This window comes from Plasmodium knowlesi (assembly GCF_000006355.2).
Source record: "Plasmodium knowlesi strain H genome assembly, chromosome: 7".
Taxonomy (NCBI): domain Eukaryota; phylum Apicomplexa; class Aconoidasida; order Haemosporida; family Plasmodiidae; genus Plasmodium; species Plasmodium knowlesi.
The window spans coordinates 814,671-833,357 of record NC_011908.2 but is presented as its reverse complement, the minus strand read 5'-3'; the positions used below and the strand labels follow the sequence as shown (position 1 = coordinate 833,357).

The 18,687-nt window shown below is 39.8% G+C and overlaps 6 protein-coding genes across 6 annotated transcripts; 2 read left to right on the top strand and 4 right to left on the bottom strand.

The window, feature by feature from the left end:
- Positions 1–1,160: 1,160 nt before the first annotated feature.
- PKNH_0719000 (ubiquitin-conjugating enzyme E2, putative) lies at positions 1,161–2,457 on the top strand (the record flags this gene model as incomplete). The annotated part of the gene is made up of 6 exons (XM_002258445.1): positions 1,161–1,203; positions 1,424–1,531; positions 1,715–1,807; positions 1,964–2,008; positions 2,126–2,262; positions 2,392–2,457. 6 exons carry the CDS (start codon positions 1,161–1,163, stop codon positions 2,455–2,457), a joined length of 492 nt encoding a protein of 163 aa, XP_002258481.1.
- A 301-nt stretch (positions 2,458–2,758) lies between these two features.
- Positions 2,759–4,292, bottom strand: PKNH_0718900 (U4/U6 snRNA-associated-splicing factor, putative; the record flags this gene model as incomplete). Its single annotated transcript, XM_002258444.1, has 2 exons — positions 2,759–3,467; positions 3,592–4,292. The coding sequence occupies 2 exons, from the start codon at positions 4,290–4,292 to the stop codon at positions 2,759–2,761; spliced, it is 1,410 nt and encodes a 469-aa protein (XP_002258480.1).
- A 1,758-nt stretch (positions 4,293–6,050) lies between these two features.
- Positions 6,051–7,583, top strand: PKNH_0718800 (inosine-5'-monophosphate dehydrogenase, putative; the record flags this gene model as incomplete). Its single annotated transcript, XM_002258443.1, has 1 exon — positions 6,051–7,583. The coding sequence occupies one exon, from the start codon at positions 6,051–6,053 to the stop codon at positions 7,581–7,583; it is 1,533 nt and encodes a 510-aa protein (XP_002258479.1).
- Positions 7,584–9,073: 1,490 nt separating this feature from the next.
- PKNH_0718700 (CRAL/TRIO domain-containing protein, putative) lies at positions 9,074–10,642 on the bottom strand (the record flags this gene model as incomplete). The annotated part of the gene is made up of 1 exon (XM_002258442.1): positions 9,074–10,642. One exon carries the CDS (start codon positions 10,640–10,642, stop codon positions 9,074–9,076), a length of 1,569 nt encoding a protein of 522 aa, XP_002258478.1.
- A 1,329-nt stretch (positions 10,643–11,971) lies between these two features.
- PKNH_0718600 (conserved Plasmodium protein, unknown function) lies at positions 11,972–15,484 on the bottom strand (the record flags this gene model as incomplete). Its single annotated transcript, XM_002258441.1, has 1 exon — positions 11,972–15,484. One exon carries the CDS (start codon positions 15,482–15,484, stop codon positions 11,972–11,974), a length of 3,513 nt encoding a protein of 1,170 aa, XP_002258477.1.
- A 900-nt stretch (positions 15,485–16,384) lies between these two features.
- On the bottom strand, positions 16,385–17,710 carry PKNH_0718500 (ADP-ribosylation factor, putative; the record flags this gene model as incomplete). The annotated part of the gene is made up of 5 exons (XM_002258440.1): positions 16,385–16,496; positions 16,707–16,854; positions 16,977–17,052; positions 17,342–17,418; positions 17,548–17,710. 5 exons carry the CDS (start codon positions 17,708–17,710, stop codon positions 16,385–16,387), a joined length of 576 nt encoding a protein of 191 aa, XP_002258476.1.
- Positions 17,711–18,687: the final 977 nt, after the last annotated feature.

Genomic DNA, 18,687 nt, shown 5'->3' with positions numbered 1-18,687 from the left:
CACCCTCCTCGAAATACACACCCTTCTCATTAAGAGAAAATGACACTTGAAAAAGAGGCGTGTTCGCAGAATGGGTAGTTGGAAAGAAGAAGGAACTTTCCCGGTACACCCCCCCTACCTACGTAAGAACATATCATTTGTCGCTTCTTCCGTTGGACCTTGTGGCATTGCTGTTGTATACAGACGTGCCTGCCACATTTTTTGTAGTTTCCAAAAGGATTAACCTCGCAACAGCAGAGTGTGTGCGGGACTCCTCCATGAGGGAGATATGCTTCAACTACGGAAGACGGAAATTACCTCCATTATATGCTGAGTTGGAAAAGTTAATAAAATCTAGGTGGGGAGGAAGGCATACAATTACAATGTGTCACCATTTAATCTTTACTTATGTTTAGAAAAAAAAAAATAATAAAATAAAATAAACGGAACAATGTACAAACATTGAGTAGCCGGTTGGAGAGCATACATAAATTGTCATGATGTACGATGCGATGGTGAATTAAATGGCAAACGTGATGAAAGCGAACAAACGTGTGATGAAGGAACGGAAAGGTGAAGTAAAAGTACAAATGATTGGACACTAACCACTTTCCTTCGTAAGTTTAAGTTCTCCCTCTTTTTTTTTTCTTTTTCTTTTTTTTTTCTTTTTCTTTTCTTTTTCTTTTTCTTTTTTTTTTTTTTTTCTTAAATAATATCCTACCTTGCGAAAAAGTGAATATCGTTCATTCAGGGCGCACATTGCTCCTTTTATCATCCCACCCTTTCTCAGCATGCTAAATGTGTTTACCCCCATTAGTACATTTAAGCACATATACAAAATATGAATAGCGCGTTTTTGGAGCCTTACGTTTCATTTCGCCTCTACATTTCTCACTCAATTTTATGTCGCCAAAAAAAAAAAAAAAAAAAAAAAAAAAAAAAAAATCCGACAGATCAACAGAGCGTAGTAGGAAAGAAAAGAAAAAAATAGTAATAATAATAGAAATGGCATTCGTAACTTGATCCATTTTTTAAGGAAAAATTCTTTAAGGAGAAAATAAATATAATCCACACGTACGCGTGAAAGATAACTCTTTTTTTTTTTATTATTACATAAACGAATTGATACATCCTAGTTAAGAGTAAAAAAAAAAATAAAATAAAATAAAATAAAAAGAAAGATGACCAACGTAGCTAGAGAGCTCCTGAAGAAGCAATTTTTAGGTATTCTACATGGCCACGTCCACGTGCCCGCTGTGGTTGTCGTCGAGTGGGTTTCCGGTTCTCCATAGTTGACCCACGCTGGAATGATCACCATTATTTACAGTAGTGTGCCCTCCCCCCCCTCTCCCATGGTGTACATGATTGTGCATATCTTTCCTCGATTAGCTATACAAACACACACACACACACACACAAACACGCATCACCACCACCATGACAGAACTGTCTCGCGACCACGACGCCGGTTTTTCCGTCGGACTCGTTGACGACGCAAATTTCTTCGAATGGAACGTATGCTTTGAAGGGCCAAAAAATACGCTATATGAAGGTAAAAACGGGAGATTATTTCCCCCTAATTTTTAGGGCACTTTTCTTCTTTTCTCTTTTTTTTTTAATCTTTGCAAGTGGAGAAGGGGTGCATAAGAAAAGGTGTACCATGAGAAGTGTGGTTTTGCCCCCGCCTAGACACCTCTTCCTCATATGTACGATCTTTTCTTTTTTTCCATCACAGGGGGTATATATAATGCCACCCTTTCTTTTCCCACGGATTTTCCAAACCATCCCCCACAAATGAAGTTTACCCAGGAAATGTGGCACCCCAATGGTTTTCTCCTCTTTTCCCTCATTTCCCTTGTTCATTTGGGAATCACCAGTTTAAGCGCGTCCAATTAATGTGTTTCAATTAGTGCATGTCCATTTTAGTACCACATCATTATCAATGGTGAACGCCCCTTTCCCCCCCCCCCTTCTGTTGTTTCAGTTTTCCCGGATGGAAGGGTCTGCATAAGCATATTACACCCTCCAGGTACATGCAAAATAAAGAAAAGGAAAAACAAAAAAAACTGCACCATGCGAGCATAGTTACTTGTTCGTTATGTCGTGTTTTTCCACGTTTCGCTTTTTATGCTTCACCCCTTCGCAGGTGTGGATATCTACAACGAACAGGAGAAGTCGGAGGAACGATGGAGACCCATTTGGTCCGTCGAAGGAATCTTAATCAGCGTCATTTCGATGCTCAACGAGCCCAACCTTGAATCTCCTGCGAATGTGGACGCGGCAGTATGGCTACAATAATGTGTGTGCACATGCGTGACATTTTTTTTTTTTTTTTTTGTTCTTCCCGGCACTGGGATTTATTTTATCTACCTTGTAAGTTCATTTCATATGATAATGATACCCCTCCTTCAGGTTCAAATAAAGAATAATCTAAGCGAGTACAAAAAGAAGGTTCGAGCTCTGGCCCGGATGTGCTAACGGGGTTATAGCCCACTCTAGTTTGCACGTGTTCGGAGACATCACTGTCAATCCTCTCCTGTACTACATCTTCCTGCGCTTCCACGTAATGGTCTCAATCATTCGTCATGCGAATACGATGTCTCAAATGTCAAACAGTAGAAGCATTGGAAAAGACAAAAAAAAAAAAAAAAAAAAGTTTTTTTTTTATTTTTTTTTTTGCAAAATTTATGCTCGTGTGCCCACACGTTGATGTAAACCTTTTTTAAATACATACTATGAAATTAAAAAAAAGAAGAAAAAAAAAAAAAGTATGATTGAATTACTTAAAAAAAAATTTCCGAAAATCATCGTTAGTTAGTGGAGTGGGTTCTTCTCCCTCCGTTTGTTCGGTTCTTTTTTCCACTGTTACGTTTGGATCATCTGGATTGTTCAAGTTGATTCTTCTTCTTTCCTGATGAAGATTATTTTTCACATAATTTATGTGGTGGTAATTTCCTCTCCTATTGGTGTTATGCTGCCTATGGAATTGTCCACCCAGGTTACTACTACCATCTCTATGCTTGTCCCTACTATCATCACCGAGAAATTTAGACACCAAAATACTTCGCCCGTCGATAATAGAATCATTGAGGATCAACGCAGATGTCGCATCATTACTATTTTTAAATGTAATAAAGGCATACCCCCTATTCCGTTTAATATTATTTTCAGATACTTTCTTGCTAAGATTAATTTTATCAATTTCTCCAATCTGTTCGAATAATTTTATCAGTTTGTTTTTCCTCGTGTTGAAATGCAAATTCTTTACAACGATGGTGCAGTTATTTTCCTCTTTTTTCTTTTCCTCCTGGAACTTTTTACTTTTTTCCTTGTTGGCTTTAATTTTTTCTATGTCTGGGATAATTTTTTTCTTGATTATTGGGATGCTATATTTTAGGGTGAAGTGCACGTTTTCGACGATCCCTTCTTTGATGGTTTCCACGCATTTCACTACATCTTCGTTGTTGCGCAGTTGCAGGTAGCCGTGCCTAAGGGGGTGGGGTAGAATGGGATCGTTCTAATATAGTGGCGATTCCGCTATACAACCATATCACTGCGTGAAATGGCAGATGGAGCATAACACGTCTATGATGATGTATCATAACTCCTTACGTGGGGGGGCTTCCTCCGAGAAGGCGGATCTCTTCCACGACCACAGAATGCATCACAAGGAAATCCGAAATTCCCTTCTTAAGGATCACCTCATCCATGTCCACCTGGCATTCAGAGAACTTAATAAAAACCTTTCCTTCTTCGTATATAACTTTAGTAGACTTGCAAATGGCTACATAGAGATCTACCTCTTTTATTTTGAATTTTTTATACTTGTCGACGTTACTATCCTCTAGGGTGTTAAAAAAATTGGCTGCGTTTTCTTTGGTATCAAATTCTACGTAGGCAAAACTTTTGGACTTGCCTGAGGAGTCGCGCACCACCCTCGTGTCTACAAACCCAGTTGCCTTGCAAAAGAAGTTAATTAGATCCTTCTTGTTAACCTCATCGGTTATATTTTTTACATACAACTTGTTTTCTTCCAACGTACCTAGCTCCTTTAGGAGTTTACTCTTATCCTGCATATGCTCAATTAGGTAGTGCTTCACATGTCCTTCCCCCTTCTCGGCGCTATCATCCCTGTGTGTAACACCATCATCACTATGCGCGATGCTAATGTTGCTCTCCTCCCCTTCGTCTCCCGATACAAGGTATTCTCCCTCCGAAATGTCTAACGAAGTTGCAACACCTGGTTCATCATTGGACTTCCCATCCTCCTTAGCTACTTTTCTCCTCTTGATATGTAACTCCTTGTCTGACATGGCTTTCTCCTCTTTTAAAGCAAATTCACAAAAAAAATTTTTTTTTTTTTTTTTTTTTTTTTTTTTTTCTACGGTAACAACACACTGTGGAAAGGAGGTGTTAACGGAATTCGATAATATGCTTTCGGGAATTATTTCGAGTGGCTCCCTTTCCTCTGCCACCTCATTTAGCGCTTCCCCTTTTATTTTTGTGATTCATTCTAAGGTATGCCACCATGCTTCGCTACATCATCTCCTCATCTTTTAAATTCCCTCTTTGGGGACATCAAAATGGAGAAACAAAACAAAATTATCAATCTGGTACAGTGGCAAAAAAAAAAAAAAAAAAAAAAAAAAAAGGAAAAGGAAGAACAATCAGGGGCAAGGTCATTCCGGCGTATCCTTTTCCAAATGACCAAGTATTAACTGGTTGCAAAAGAAGGAGAGAAAAAAAAAAAAAAAAAACAAACAAGAAAAAGAGAAAGAAAAAGAAGAAAAACAGAAAAATATAAATTAAAGGAGAAAAATATTTGAAAATACATTTATGTTCCGCCAAAACGCCCTCATGGCTAAATGCGCCAATCGGCTAATCCGCTAAACCTACCCCCCTGAACCCGCATATATGTATGTGTTTCTCCTCTGCATATGCCTTGGAGAAAGGGTTAGAAGAGGAAATGCATTTTTTGCCACATAACTAGCGCGGCGCACCACTGTGTGTGCAATTTTCGCGCTTCTACCAAAAGGGTAGGGACGCGATACTTTCGCGCACTTTCATCTGGATTTTCCCGCACCATTGAATTACCTCTATACATATAGGGATCACATGGGTTAGATGCGCACGAACCCCTGTGTGCTCCTCCACTGCTCCCATAATTTGCCCGACCTGCGTAGAGCCTGCCTACCGGTACCGCGACATTTCCCAAAAGGAAGCGCGGCATCTCGCTCGAGGAGAGGAATAAACCTTAAACGACGTTGAAGGCGATGTTTAAAAAAAAAAAAAAAAAAAAAAAAAAAATAACCTCCATATATTTATAACCGCATAAGGCAAATCAGTTTGACATCTCCACTATTTAATAAAATGCCTTTTTGTTGGAAGTGGGCCCCACGAAATTTCCATCTGCACCAAGATAAACTCCTACAGTGATATTAAACAGATATTTTGAGGAGAGCATCATCCCCCGAATTACATATAAGGCGTCCCTACGTTCACCGCGGTTTAGGATTCTCCAGGGATATATATATTTTTTTTTTTTCATTTTTTACGATTTTTTTTTTTTTTTTTTTTTTTTTTTTTTTTTTTTTACTCTCTTTAGCGTAACTTTCCTTTTCCCTTTTTTTCATTTTCCCTGGGAGTAATTTTTTATCCCTTCTTTTCCGAATCGTCAGCCACGTCCTGGTAGTGACCATTTTGGAAATCTCTGTTCCGTGGGATCCATCCCCCAGAAGCGAACAAAATATAGAGGATTTCGCCTAAGCGAACACGAAGGAGAAAACAAATCAGATGTCTCACCCGTCGCAGGGAATCTTCAAAGGAAGCATTTTACTCTCCTCTCGTGTTGATCCCATTTTTTAAATTCTAACTCCACCGCGTTGAGTAAAAAAGGGTGAACGTACCCCCTCCATTTAAGCCTATTCCAGAGGAGAATCTTCCGCACGGAGATAACTGTGAATTCAGTTAACCCTTCTACAGGAATATACCCATATATGCAAACGTACTTTACATTTGGCGATCAGCCGAACTAGGTTCCACTAACTGCATGTTTACCACACGCTGACACCATGGCGAACGGATGGCCCGCGGAAAAGGTTTTTGGGGATGTTATGTCCTACACGTATGACGACATCATCTGCCTCCCCGGCTACATCAACTTCCCGATGAGCGAAATCGATCTGAGCAACAATTTAACTCCGAACATATGTTTGAAGACACCCATCATATCCTCCCCCATGGATACAGTGACGGAGCACAAAATGTCGATTTCTTTAGCTCTTTGTGGAGGACTAGGTATCATCCACAATAATATGAGTATAGAAAATCAAATTGAAGAAGTTAAGAAGGTGAAGCGATTCGAAAACGGATTCATATTCGATCCGTATACATTTTCTCCAGAACACACAGTGGCAGATGTAATCGCAACCAAGAATAAAGTAGGCTATAAATCCTACCCCATAACAGTAGATGGAAAGGTGGGTTCAAAATTAGTTGGAATCATTACAGGGGTAGACTATCTCTATCTCACAGATAAAACGAGAAAAATAAAAGATATCATGACAACAGATGTCGTTACAGGAAAGTACCCTATCAACTTATCTGATGCAAATAAAGTTCTCTGTGAAGAAAAAAAAAGTGTCCTGCCAATTGTCAATAATAATTATGAATTAATAGCTCTTGTGTGTAGAAACGATATGCACAAAAATAAAATTTTCCCACATGCCTCTAAAAGCCAAAATAAACAACTAATAGTGGGAGCTTCTATCTCGACCAGAGAACATGATTTAGAGAGAGCCGATCAGCTCATAAAAAATATGATAGACATTATTTGTATCGACTCTTCTCAAGGGAATAGCATATATCAGATTGATACCATTAAAAAGATTAAAGGAGCTCACCCACATATCCCTATTATTGCAGGAAATGTTGTTACTTGTGATCAAGCAAAAAATTTAATAGATGCAGGTGCTGATGTCTTGCGAATTGGTATGGGTAGCGGTTCTATCTGTACAACTCAGGATGTATGTGCCATTGGAAGAGCTCAAGGAACAGCTGTGTACCATGTAAGTAATTATGCCCACACCAGAAATATTAAAACAATTGCTGATGGAGGAATTAAAAATTCAGGCAATATCGTCAAGGCCTTGTCTATCGGTGCAGACTTCGTAATGATGGGTAACCTCTTAGCTGCAACAGAAGAAAGTTGTAGTGATTATTATTTTGAGAATAATGTTCGTCTGAAAATATATAGAGGAATGGGTAGCATGGAGGCTATGTACAACAAAGGGTTTAACTCGAAAAGTAGGTACCTCGTGGAAGAACGAAAAAATGATAATTTATGCGACCAGAATGAAGAAATAAAAGTATCTCAAGGGGTATCAGCTAGCTTAGTAGACAAAGGATCTGTTTTGAATTTGATTCCTCATCTTGTTAAGGCTGTTAAACATGGATTCCAAAGCATGGGTATTAAGAGCATACCTGAATTACACTCTAAATTGTACTCTGGGGATCTCAAGTTCGACGTGCGCTCCTTCAATACCATCAAGGAAGGACGCATAAGCGACAACCTTATATTCACCAATAAGAAGTTCACGCCCTGAGGATGAAGTCTGTGCGAAGGAAGCCATCGGGCAGAACCTCATGAATGCCTGCACTGTCACCATGCATATAACTGTTCTATTACTTGCATACCTTTGCTATAATATACACACATGTTGGATATCTGGGGTCTCACTTTACAAGTATGTGTACCTCATCCTGAAAGAACCGAATGAAGGATAATAAAGCACTTCCTTTCATCGCACACACCTAGATCATTCTATTCGATAAAAAAAAAAAAAAAAAAAAAAAAAAAAACTAATCAGTTATAAGTTCGATTTGACAATGTGATATATTTATGAAAGATCATACAGGCTGACATCGTGCGTGATAGTGTTTTTTCATTTTTTAGCGCGAGCACATTTTTTCCCTTTTCTATTTTTTTGATAACATTTTAACCGGATCAATTTGGCTACACACACACGTACACGTACGTAGAATGAGTTTACCAAAAACAGAAAAAAAAAAGAGCGTTATTTTCACGTGCCCTCACGTGCTGGTGGGTATGTCCCTCCTACATTTGGAGGATTCACTTGGATGTTGTCACGTAGAGATGGTTAAGCGAACCTTTTTTTAAAAAAAATAATAATAAATAAACATCATATTAGGTTTCCTTTAAGAGAGAAAGAAGCAAAAGTGTTGCCATTTCCCACCCATAGGAGAACACTCTCCCCCAAAAGGGGTAAATTAAAATGGGAACAAATCATTTTAATCAATTTTTCCAGTTCACCCAGTTCGCTTCGCAGTTCTGAAAAGTGCCAATTGCATAACTGTGGTGTCTCCCTTTGGCGATGCAACTTTTTTTTTTTTTGTCTTTCCTTTCTTAAATTGTCACTCAGCGTAAGACGTTGCCGAAAGCAGCTCCCCCACAAGATCCATTTCGCCAAAATGAAAAAGGATTGTTACAAATTTTTTAAAAAAAAGTTTGCGAATTGGAATAATGTAAGCACAAATCACAGAATGAAACACTTTAGTCTTTTGCAACTGCAGGCAAGGGAATAAACACTTATGGGGGTGGCGAGATAGTTAAAAAAAAAAAAAAAAAAAAAAAAAAAAACGCACCAACAAGAGCAGTAACAACAGGAATGAAAAAATTGCGCGGCAAGAACCACAGCTTCGCAGTTATTCGCGTTAATTCTTGTCGGTTGCAACGAGGGGTAGGTACCCGTTCTCGCCTACAGTTCGTACATTCTCATATAGGCAACCATAAAATACAAAACAAATAGACGCGGAAATCGCATCGTCGCTGAATGGGTGTCTAAACCAAATGGAGAAAGATAAAAAAAAAAAAAAAGGACTGAACAAAAATGCACACCATCACTCGGTACGAGTAACCGCGCAAAATTTCACAAAATTGAAAAAAATTATGAACAGGTAAGGTGAAATAGCGCTAGTAGTGTGCCTTCCATTTTGGCTAGCTCCACAAAAAAAAAAAAAAAAAAAAAAAAAAAAAAAGTTGCAAACAATGCGGAGGGGGTACTTGTCCTCCCGCTCAGTGGTTCACCTGGATCATTGTACCCACCCAGGTGTCCACGTAACCAGCGAGCTTCTTATAGTACATCTCGTCGTACTTATAGTACAGGGAAGTGGAGGGGAAGAAAATGCAAGAGTCGTCCGAAGGGGCTTTGTCTTTATCCGTGTTTTTATCGAAATGTTTCATGACGTGTGTATCAATATGGTCGTACATCAAGTTGATATTTTTTTTATTTATAAAAATAATTTTCTTCAATGTGTGATTATCAATAAACATATTAAAAAGAGACCAAACTTTTTTAAAAAAGGAGGGGACATTTATAATATAAATTCTGTACAAAACATCTGTATAAAATTCGTTAAAAATGTTAATAATTTTTTTAATGCAATCAACGCTGATCATATTATTCAATTCAAATTTTTGGCAATCCACAATAATGACTAGCTGCAATGTGGATTCATCGAATTGGCCTTTACACTCCGTGTTGCCATTTCCCGCATTTGCCTTTCCCTTTTCTTCGTAACATTTTGAGTAATCAATACTGTTCATGCACATGTCGACGTGATAAACCAGTAGCAAGAACAATTCGTCCTCTTGCATGTTTAATTTTTCCTGTATTTTTATATAAAGCATGGGTCTCGATTTTTTGTCACATCCGCACCTGAAAATATTGGTCTTCATTAAAATGTCCTTGATATGCACAGGGTTGATGAAGGTATTGTCCCGATCCCCGGCTATGCTCACCGCCGTTGTCCCTGTTCCATTGGCTAATGCAGTCGCCATTGACTCTTCCTTTTCCCATTCCATAGAACTTGTGCCCCTCTTTATTTTCCACTGGCTTTTGTTAAAAATTGAGAAAGTCATTTGTCTCCACAAAATAAATTTTATAATTTTATTCGAAGTTTTTAGTAAATTATAATCGTACGTGTCTAGAAAGCGTAAAATGGTTATGTCACTAAGGAAGTATAAATCATTGTAAAAAATATTTATTTTTTTTTTCTCTTCATTTTGTTCATTATTTGAGAAAAAGTTCCCTAACCAATTCACACTGCTTTTTATTTCATTGTATGTGTCTTCGATTTTGTTGCCCAACGCAGCTCCCAACTCATTGTTCAGAAGGTCGTAAGTCTTTTTCCCTTTCTCCTTTCCCTCTCTGTTTCCATCACTGGACAAAGGAGTGCCTTCCTGAACTGTCTGGCCCGTAGCGTCCACCTCCTCCCCCACGGATTTCTTTTCCGTGGTGATCGATTTTCCTATTTGGTACCTATAATTCTTATACGCAATAGTATACAATTCTTTTTTTAATTTCATGAAGGTATTGACCTGTTCATTTTTTCGGTTACCTACAGCGATGTTACTATACTTGACATTATCTTTCTGGAGAAATGAAACCTGATCATTTCTGATGTCGTAGTAATCATACCTCTGCCTTATGTCTGCTCCTACATACTTGTACCTGTCCTCCTCATTGATAAAATCCATGTCGTAATCCAAGAACTTGTCCAGATTCATGTGATCCTTCCATTCGCTCGTACCTGTCTCATCGTTGTTGTTGTCAATGGAGATGAAGCTTCCGCAGTCACTCATTTTGAAGCGGGGGAAAGCTAGCCAAAATGTGTGCAAAAAAAAAAAAAAAAAAAAAAAAAAAAAAAAAAAAAAACTACCTTTGCGCTAGCTGGAGCCAATTGGGAAAAATTTTAACATCCGAATTGGCTTCACTGCGCTGTAGTGACATGCCACGATGCGCACCTCTCCCTTTTAGCAGCATTCGCGGTGTCTCTGTTAAGGTGTTGTTCCCCCAGCTCTCGGTACGTGTGTGTAGGAAGTCTGGTTGACACCACGCCCTTCGGATGGAAATTCCGCGTTCACTACCCGGTAACTGTCCAACTAACGTTCGGCGGTTTTGTTCCAAAACACGGGGATAATTCTGCACAGGCGGACGTGAGACGGGGGAAACACTTTCCAAAAAAAAAAAAAAAAAAAAAAAAAAAAACAGAGGAAAAGAGAGAAACACACAATAAAAGGGACAAATCAAAGTCATCTGAAGAGAAGTGATGTTACATGCAACAAAAGGAAGAAACACACAAGTCATCTCCAGTCGCCAATACATTCACGTTCATGTTCAACCGTGGCGATCTAAAGGAAAGGAAATGAGCGCGTGCTGAAAAATTGCGCGTTTGTGTTTTTGTTTGCGTTGGACGGACGGAAGCGTACCGCATTTAAACCATCCCATGGCATTTTTTTTTTTTTTCCCTGCAATTTTGCAATTTAAAAAAAAAAAAAAAAAAAAAAAAATTCCCCGAGGAGGTAACTCCTAATAAATATCCTCTGGCGGGGAAATTTTGTCATTTTTTTTTTTTTTTTTTTTTTTTCTTTCTGTCCACCCAAATTTGAAGCAACCGTGGCAAAAATGGGCTGATGCAGTGGACCCGAATAGTACTCCAAAGTGTACTTAACCGTTTGTTGCAAATATTTATACACTTCTGTAGCAACTGGTAGGCATTCCTGAATATATTACTCTGTACGTTTCTTCCCCTTGGCGTTTTCGCACGTATGCACATGCTCGGGAAAAGAAACAAAAACAGAGTTCAGAACCCTGCACAACTGCATATGTAATCTGTTCAAGGAACAGTACCCCGAAAGGATAAGAAAAAAAAAAAAAAAAAAAGTTAATTTTTACGCTGCGTAAACCCCACCATGTGTAACACATTTGGTTTAAAAAAATGCAGACGTGACAGGTGTTCATTTTGGGGGGAGGAGAAGAGCAGACTTCCAGGAAGCAGTTGCACACACGAAAAAAAAAAAAAAAAAAAAAAAAAAAAAATCCAAATGTGGGGAAAAAGATGAACAAGTGAAAATGTTGGGTAAATGAAAAAAATTTCAATCTGATTTTTCTAAACCCCCCTCCCATGGGGTCTACGGATAGAAGCTCAGTGATGGGTGCCGCCGAATAAAGCGCCACACATTCGCATCCGTCACCTTGGGAAAATGCGCAAAGAAGGGCTTAAAAATGTTTACCCCGCTGTCATAATCATTACCATTGTGAATCTCCTGGATATGTATCATGTGTTTAATTATGAGGACAAGGGTGCGCATAATGTGCCCGTTGTACAATTTTCTGTAAACTAGTTGGCGTATCAAGGAGAGAAACTCCTCCATCTGGGCCCCATATATGTAGCTACTATGGTAATACTGCACACTTTCGCGAAGCTGAGAGAAAAAATCCTCCACATTGAGAAGAATGAAGTGGACAATTGGCAAATTCATATGTTGCTGCTTTTCATTGTGGTAGGCTAAGAATGATTGGAGGAAGAGCCGCGCGTCTCGGAAGTTGTATGGTCGTCTGTTCACTTTTCGATATGCTTCGCGCGGGTCAATGCAGGTATTCCCACTAGTGTTATTGTCAGTTGAGATATTGCCCGTCGATGTATTGTCAGTCCAGTCCCCACATAGGCGCGTATACACGGAGTAGAAGAAAGTCTGGGCAAAGGCGCACATATGCTCGTTCTGTTTCTCCCTGACGAGGTTCAAAATGTTCAGCAGGTATGTGTGCGGGTGCGTACTAAATTGGTGAAGATCGTGTTTGGCCAGAATTTCCAAAATCCGTTTCATGCGCTCAGTCAGAACTCTGAACACGTTGTAATTTTCGCACTTGAGTTTTTGGAGATTACAAATGTTAATGAAAAAAAAAATGTCATAGATATTCTCTAAGTTCAATGCACTTGAAAAGTGTTCGAGAAGGAAGAAGAACTTCTTCCATGGCTCAATCAAATCTATTTGAAAAAAGGATACATACTTGAATGCCTTAATGATGATGTATAGATCTTCATACATGTAGTAGGCGTACTGATCAATAAAGGAAAAAATGTTCGTTTCGATTAAGTCGTGTGATACTTCCGATACTATACGAAGGACATCGGCGTTTTTGTAGTAGAGGAGACTCAGTAGGTACATGTTGTACACGAATTTTAGGAGGTGCACATTTTTAAATTTTACAAATATATGTATGTCGTGAGTGAAGTCGTAGAGGAACTGCGGGTCCCTGAACGATTCGTTACTCAAAAGGTGCTTCCGATGCATGGTGCGCATTTCGCTTCTGCATGACAGTAGGCGGGGCACGGTGTCCACAATACCCACGTTCGGGTTTTCTCCCCTATTCAGTTGGTCCCTCCGCAGTACATAGCGTGCGTGCGAAAAAAGTCGCCGGTGGTAGTCCCGGTATAGCAGGGAACGCCTATAGCCCAGTATGAAAAAGGAGAGCACCTGGTTTATCTGGAAATCCTTTAACAAACTTTTCCGTTGCAGCAACTCATTCTTGCAGCGGTTTACCAACGCACTGTACTGTTCTCCATACTGCAATTGTTCGGAGTTGAAAAAAATTGTCATTACATCTTCCACTTGGAACAAGGAAAGGTTTCCCAAAAATAAATCCACTAGCCTTTGTACAGTTTCCTCCTCATGGGCAAACTTACCAATCATTAAGTATTGTAAAAAAGTGTAAAGGAATTTTATGTCTTTCTTCCTCTGTTGCATTTGTTGGTTCTCCAGATAGGCCATGTAATTTTCTTTGTTTTTCTTCTGTTCTTTCGTTTTTGAGTCGTAGAAGAGGATATCACAGATGTCTTTGCTACGCGAGTAGGCTTTCCCACTCTGCACACTTTCAATTGCGCGTTGAGTATCCTTGGCGAAGTGATCCAACAGGAGGGACGCGGCATCATCAACACCATCAACAGAGCCCACATACCTGTGCTTCACCAACAGTGGCACGAGCAACTTGAAGTGGCCAAAATGGAGTCTAGACATGTTGGACCGATCAACACGCACAAGTTCAAAGATCCTTTTCAAAATTGAAAGGTTAATTTTCTTGTGAACCTCATTTCCGTAGTAGGAGTACTCATTCAAGTACGCCAAGAGAACCACCAAGGAATCGATGCTGAACATGTCAAGCGATTGAGACATGATCAAAAATAGCAAATTGTAAATATTTAAATTCACGTAAAATAATTTCAACCTGTTCATATATTTTAGTAAAAAGATAATATTCCTACTATTTAAAACTACAGTCCTTTCTTTCTTTTTTTCACCTGAACAGTTCATATTTTTTCTGAACATGTACAGGTAAAATTTTAACACCTGTTCAAAGGTATCCGTTAAAAAGGCAAATCTTCTATCATATATATATTCCATCATGTTTGCATTTTGAAATCTGTAAATATACATGAACATGTACATAATGTTTATTATGTTCTTTGGTTTTTTTTCACTGAACAATTCCAGCAGTGCACTTACGCTTTGACTTTTCTTTATTTGTTCATTTGTCTTCTTAACCGCATCGTCCACTTTAAACATGTCTATGAATTTGTTCCGTATTAATTTGTCAACAGTCTCGTCGTCCGTGCTGCGCCTCTTTATTTCTTCCTCCACATGTTTCTCAAAGGACAATCCTCCCTCCATCTCCCCCCCATCGCTATTCCAATCCTTATTATAATTCCTATTTCCGTCTCCTGTGACGTTCCCCTGCACGAACTGCCCCTCCACCTGACGTACCGCTTCGTCCATATCGCAGTCTCGCTCGCGGTCGAACTCTCGCCGTACGTTCCTCAAAAAGTGTACGCTTTCCAGTTGATCCTCCCCAATGTCACCATCCTTTATGTCTACCTCTGCACTGGCTGCACCCCTTAACATCTTCTCCTCCCCTACCTCCGAAGCGGAATTCCCCCTTTGTAGGTCTTCCCGACCGAAATATCTATCCCTGCGTCCCTTGTAAAAAGGCTCTTGGAAATTATTCTGATAATTACTCAAAAAATCATTCATAGTGTTCACGTCGATTCGGTCAACTAGCTTCTCTTCGTCTTCCTCCACAGAGAACTTCTCCTTTAGGAGGATTTTTTCAGGAAGGTATTCCTTCCCCTTAAGCACTCGCTCGTAGTCGTAGCTGTATGGCATAGTCTCCTTCTTCCCACTATGCATAGATACTTCATCAGAAGAAGGTTCTCCCTTAGTGCTTGATTCCCTGTCTGCGTCTTCCCTATTCCCCTCCTCGTGCTCCGTCCTGTTCTTGACGAGGTTAGCCAAGCTCCTCGGGTCCCTCTCATAATTACAGAAATTCACCTCCAGAAGATCCTTCTCACTTATAGCATCCATTTCCTCCTCCTTTCTCCTCTCCTCTTCCTCCACCTTCTTCTGTTCATCATCTTCATCATTAAATATTTTATCCAATTCTCTAAAGAAATTCTCATAATATTCTTTCTCTTTATCTTTTTTTTTTTTCCTTAAGTAGTTTTTATTTATCCTGCTTCTCCCCTCATGTCTAGGTGTACGGTGAGCAATACCGTTTAGGTATCCCTGCTGGGTGTGCCTCTTCCTGCATTCAAAAATCTGCGTTAGCAACAGTAGTAGCTGAGCTACATAGAAAGCTGTTCCCAACATTTTCGCCTACACCACTTAGCCCTGATCCCTTTTGCCTCCTTACCCCTTCTTCTCCTTCCCTCCTGGACCTTCCTATCCCCCCCTCCCCTGTTGACCACACACACCTATGTACGCGCCGATGCGTAAGCACCTACTCCCCCCCCCCCAGTCCTTGCACACAGACGATCATGGCTACAGTAGCATGAAATTACCACCTTCTGGGGGAGGAATTCTCATCTTCCCGTCGAGCGTACAAGTCGGCAGAAAAGAAAAAAAAAAAAAAAAAAAAAAAAAAAAAAGGACGTAAGGGTCATGTTATATCCAAGTTGCATATGAGCGACCTTGGGCTTGCGAATGAATGGGCTATTGATCACCTAGGGGATCTATTTTTTCTTATTTCTCATTAACACTATTTGACACCGCTGCTAGTTAGCCTGAGTGGTGCAAAAGATAGGAGGCACCACCTTTTTTTTTTTTTTTTTTTTTTTTTTTTTTTCATAAAAATGGGAGGTCCGGAGAGTAGTCATTGAGGTTCGATGCCGCACTTGGAAAAGGCTCATACACCAGAGTGGAACACATGCCAGCAATGCCACTCGTGCAGATTCTAGGAACGAAATCCCCTCTTACCCGTAAAAATGGGGTACTTTGCGTGCATAAGGAAAAATTACCTTCACCTCTTGGCTACTCCACTTCCATTTCACCATGACGCAAAATTGTATTTCACATTTTTTTTTTTTTTTTTTTTTTTTTTTTTTTGAGGGGTGAAAATATTTTTTACAAAAATGAAGAAGGTAATTGTTAGCAATGTTGATCAGGTTAAAATGGGGTCGGTGCACATTGGCTTGCTACTTGCAAGGTGTGATTGCACAGGGCAGATAAGCAGCCCTACCTCCTATCGGGAGGTAAGAGACTAATGCACATTTATTTTATGAAACACAAATTCCGCTTGCGACGATTCATTAGCTGATTGAAGAGCCAGTTCATGGCGGGCTCCACACCGTGTCCAGTTTTCGAAGAGCATTCTGCTAAGTGGCTTTTCAAAGGACAGGGGAGAAAAAAAAAATGGAATAATTAAGTGCACACATGTAGGTGAAGTTGGTATATGCAGACGGGAACATTTGTGTGCTTACAGGGATGTCTCCTCCGGCAAAAACTTCTTTTATTTTTTATTTCATTTTATTATATATATATATATATGTATGTATATATATATATGTATGTATGTGTGTGTGTATGTTTTTACCAGTTCCTATCAACGATGTGGTCAATCTTTAGCTCGCTCCTCACATGCTGTAGAAGCATGCAGCTCTTTCTGTCTTGCTTGCTGGCCACGACTAGGAAGTCATCAATGTGGTTGTAGTCCTGCAGTACCTTGTAGAATCCTCTTTTCGCTGAAGGGGTGGTTGGCAAATTGTGAGGCAACACGAACAGGGGGGGAGTGATGCCCCTCAGTAGGCATCTTCTCCTGTACGCATTTTATTATTATTTATTTATTTTTTTTTTTTTTTTTTACCTATCTTTAACCTCCCGTGGTCGGAGAGATCGATGCAGTAAATGACCGCGTCGATGTCTAGCCTGTTAATAGACGCCTGTACAGTGGGGGAAAGAACCAGGTGTGTCTTTTAATTTAGAAGCTCTTTGGCACTAGAACGAATGAGCAACTACGGTGCATGCCGACACGAGCAAACGCCGTTTGCCTGATCAGATGGGCTAAATGGGGGACTCATTTATCCATTCTTTTATTTATTCATTCATTTATTCATTTATTTATTCATTTATTTATTCATTTATTTATTCATTTATTTATTCATTTATTTATTCATTTATTTATTTATTCATTTATTTATTATGTATTTTTTTTCATTTTTTGCGGGTTACGTCGTCCTCTATGCTATAACGGGAGTCCCATATGATGACTGAAAATTCTTCAAAGTCGATTTTTTCCGGCACGAGGCCTAGCAAAACGGGAGGGGGAGGGGAGAGAAGGAGTGAGAACACGTGTTGTAGGAGAATATTTGTAAGGTGCTCCCAATTTTTGACAGACGATCAGGAGGCACTCCTCCCAAACGAACATATGCACACACCTTCCGTCGGTTTGACCTTCAAAAATCGGCTATGAACAAGGTACTTGACTAGAGTGGTTTTCCCACTTTGCGCTGGGCCACAAATTCGAATTTGGAAAATTATCTGTTTACGAAAAAACCTGTCGCAGCAATCTCGCATGAATGACGTCACAGCATTACCCATTCTATTGGTGCATTTGCATGTGTAGGAAAGGAGGCTCGATCGATCCGAATACTCCTCCGGGGTATGTCTTGTCACGTGGGGATTGCGCCACGGTAGGATGTTGCACGGGTGACGCCTCAGATGGTGTCTGTGCTTCTTCAGTGCTACTATGTTCTCTTTGCGCGAGGCACTGGTGTAACGTAACAAAAATGATTGTCTAATTCGGGTTAGTTAATTCTGCCCTTGTGGAGTATTTGTTCTCAGCCGCTCGGATTGCGTGGGGCGTTCTCCTCTTCTTTAACATTTATGCCGTTTTCGACTTATTCGGTTTCTTTCCGCTACCACTGCTTACGCGTTGAGTTACATGGCTTCATGTCACATCGCGCCCCTTGCACACCTCCAGGTACTCCCATTATTATGCTTCCTCCCTCTTCGCGCGTGCTCTAGTCAGTTATAAAAAAAAAAAAAAAGGAGCCAAGCTTGCACTCGTTCGGATTAAGGTTATCATTACTAATAGCGAAGCAGGAATGCTGCCGGAAAAAAAGCATACGCGAGTGATTTTCCTTTGACAAGGAAAGGTCCTACACATCTGTGTTTCTACCGTGTGGCTCCTTTTGTCATCAGCGAAATGTTCCCTAGAGTTATGCTTTCCTCGTTCGGAACAGCAAAAGAGGGCATGCATAAAAAAAAAAAAAAAAAATAGCTAACTGTATGAACCGTTCAGGTGAAAAAAAAAAAAAAAAAAAAAAAAAAAAAAAAAAAAATTAGCCATTCATCCAATCAGTCAAGAATCATCACCCTTCGTTAAAACAGAACGCGCTTTCCCGTTCGTCCCATTTTGAAGTCACCTTTTTGCTCACCACGCATGTAAACAATTGTGCGTTTACAAGTGTGCCATATGTACATGTCGGCGGGGGAACTTATAAACCTATGGGACAGATTTCCCGCAGCTACACGGTCCTCTGAAGCAGTGTTGTACTCCTTTTGTAAGTGTGTAG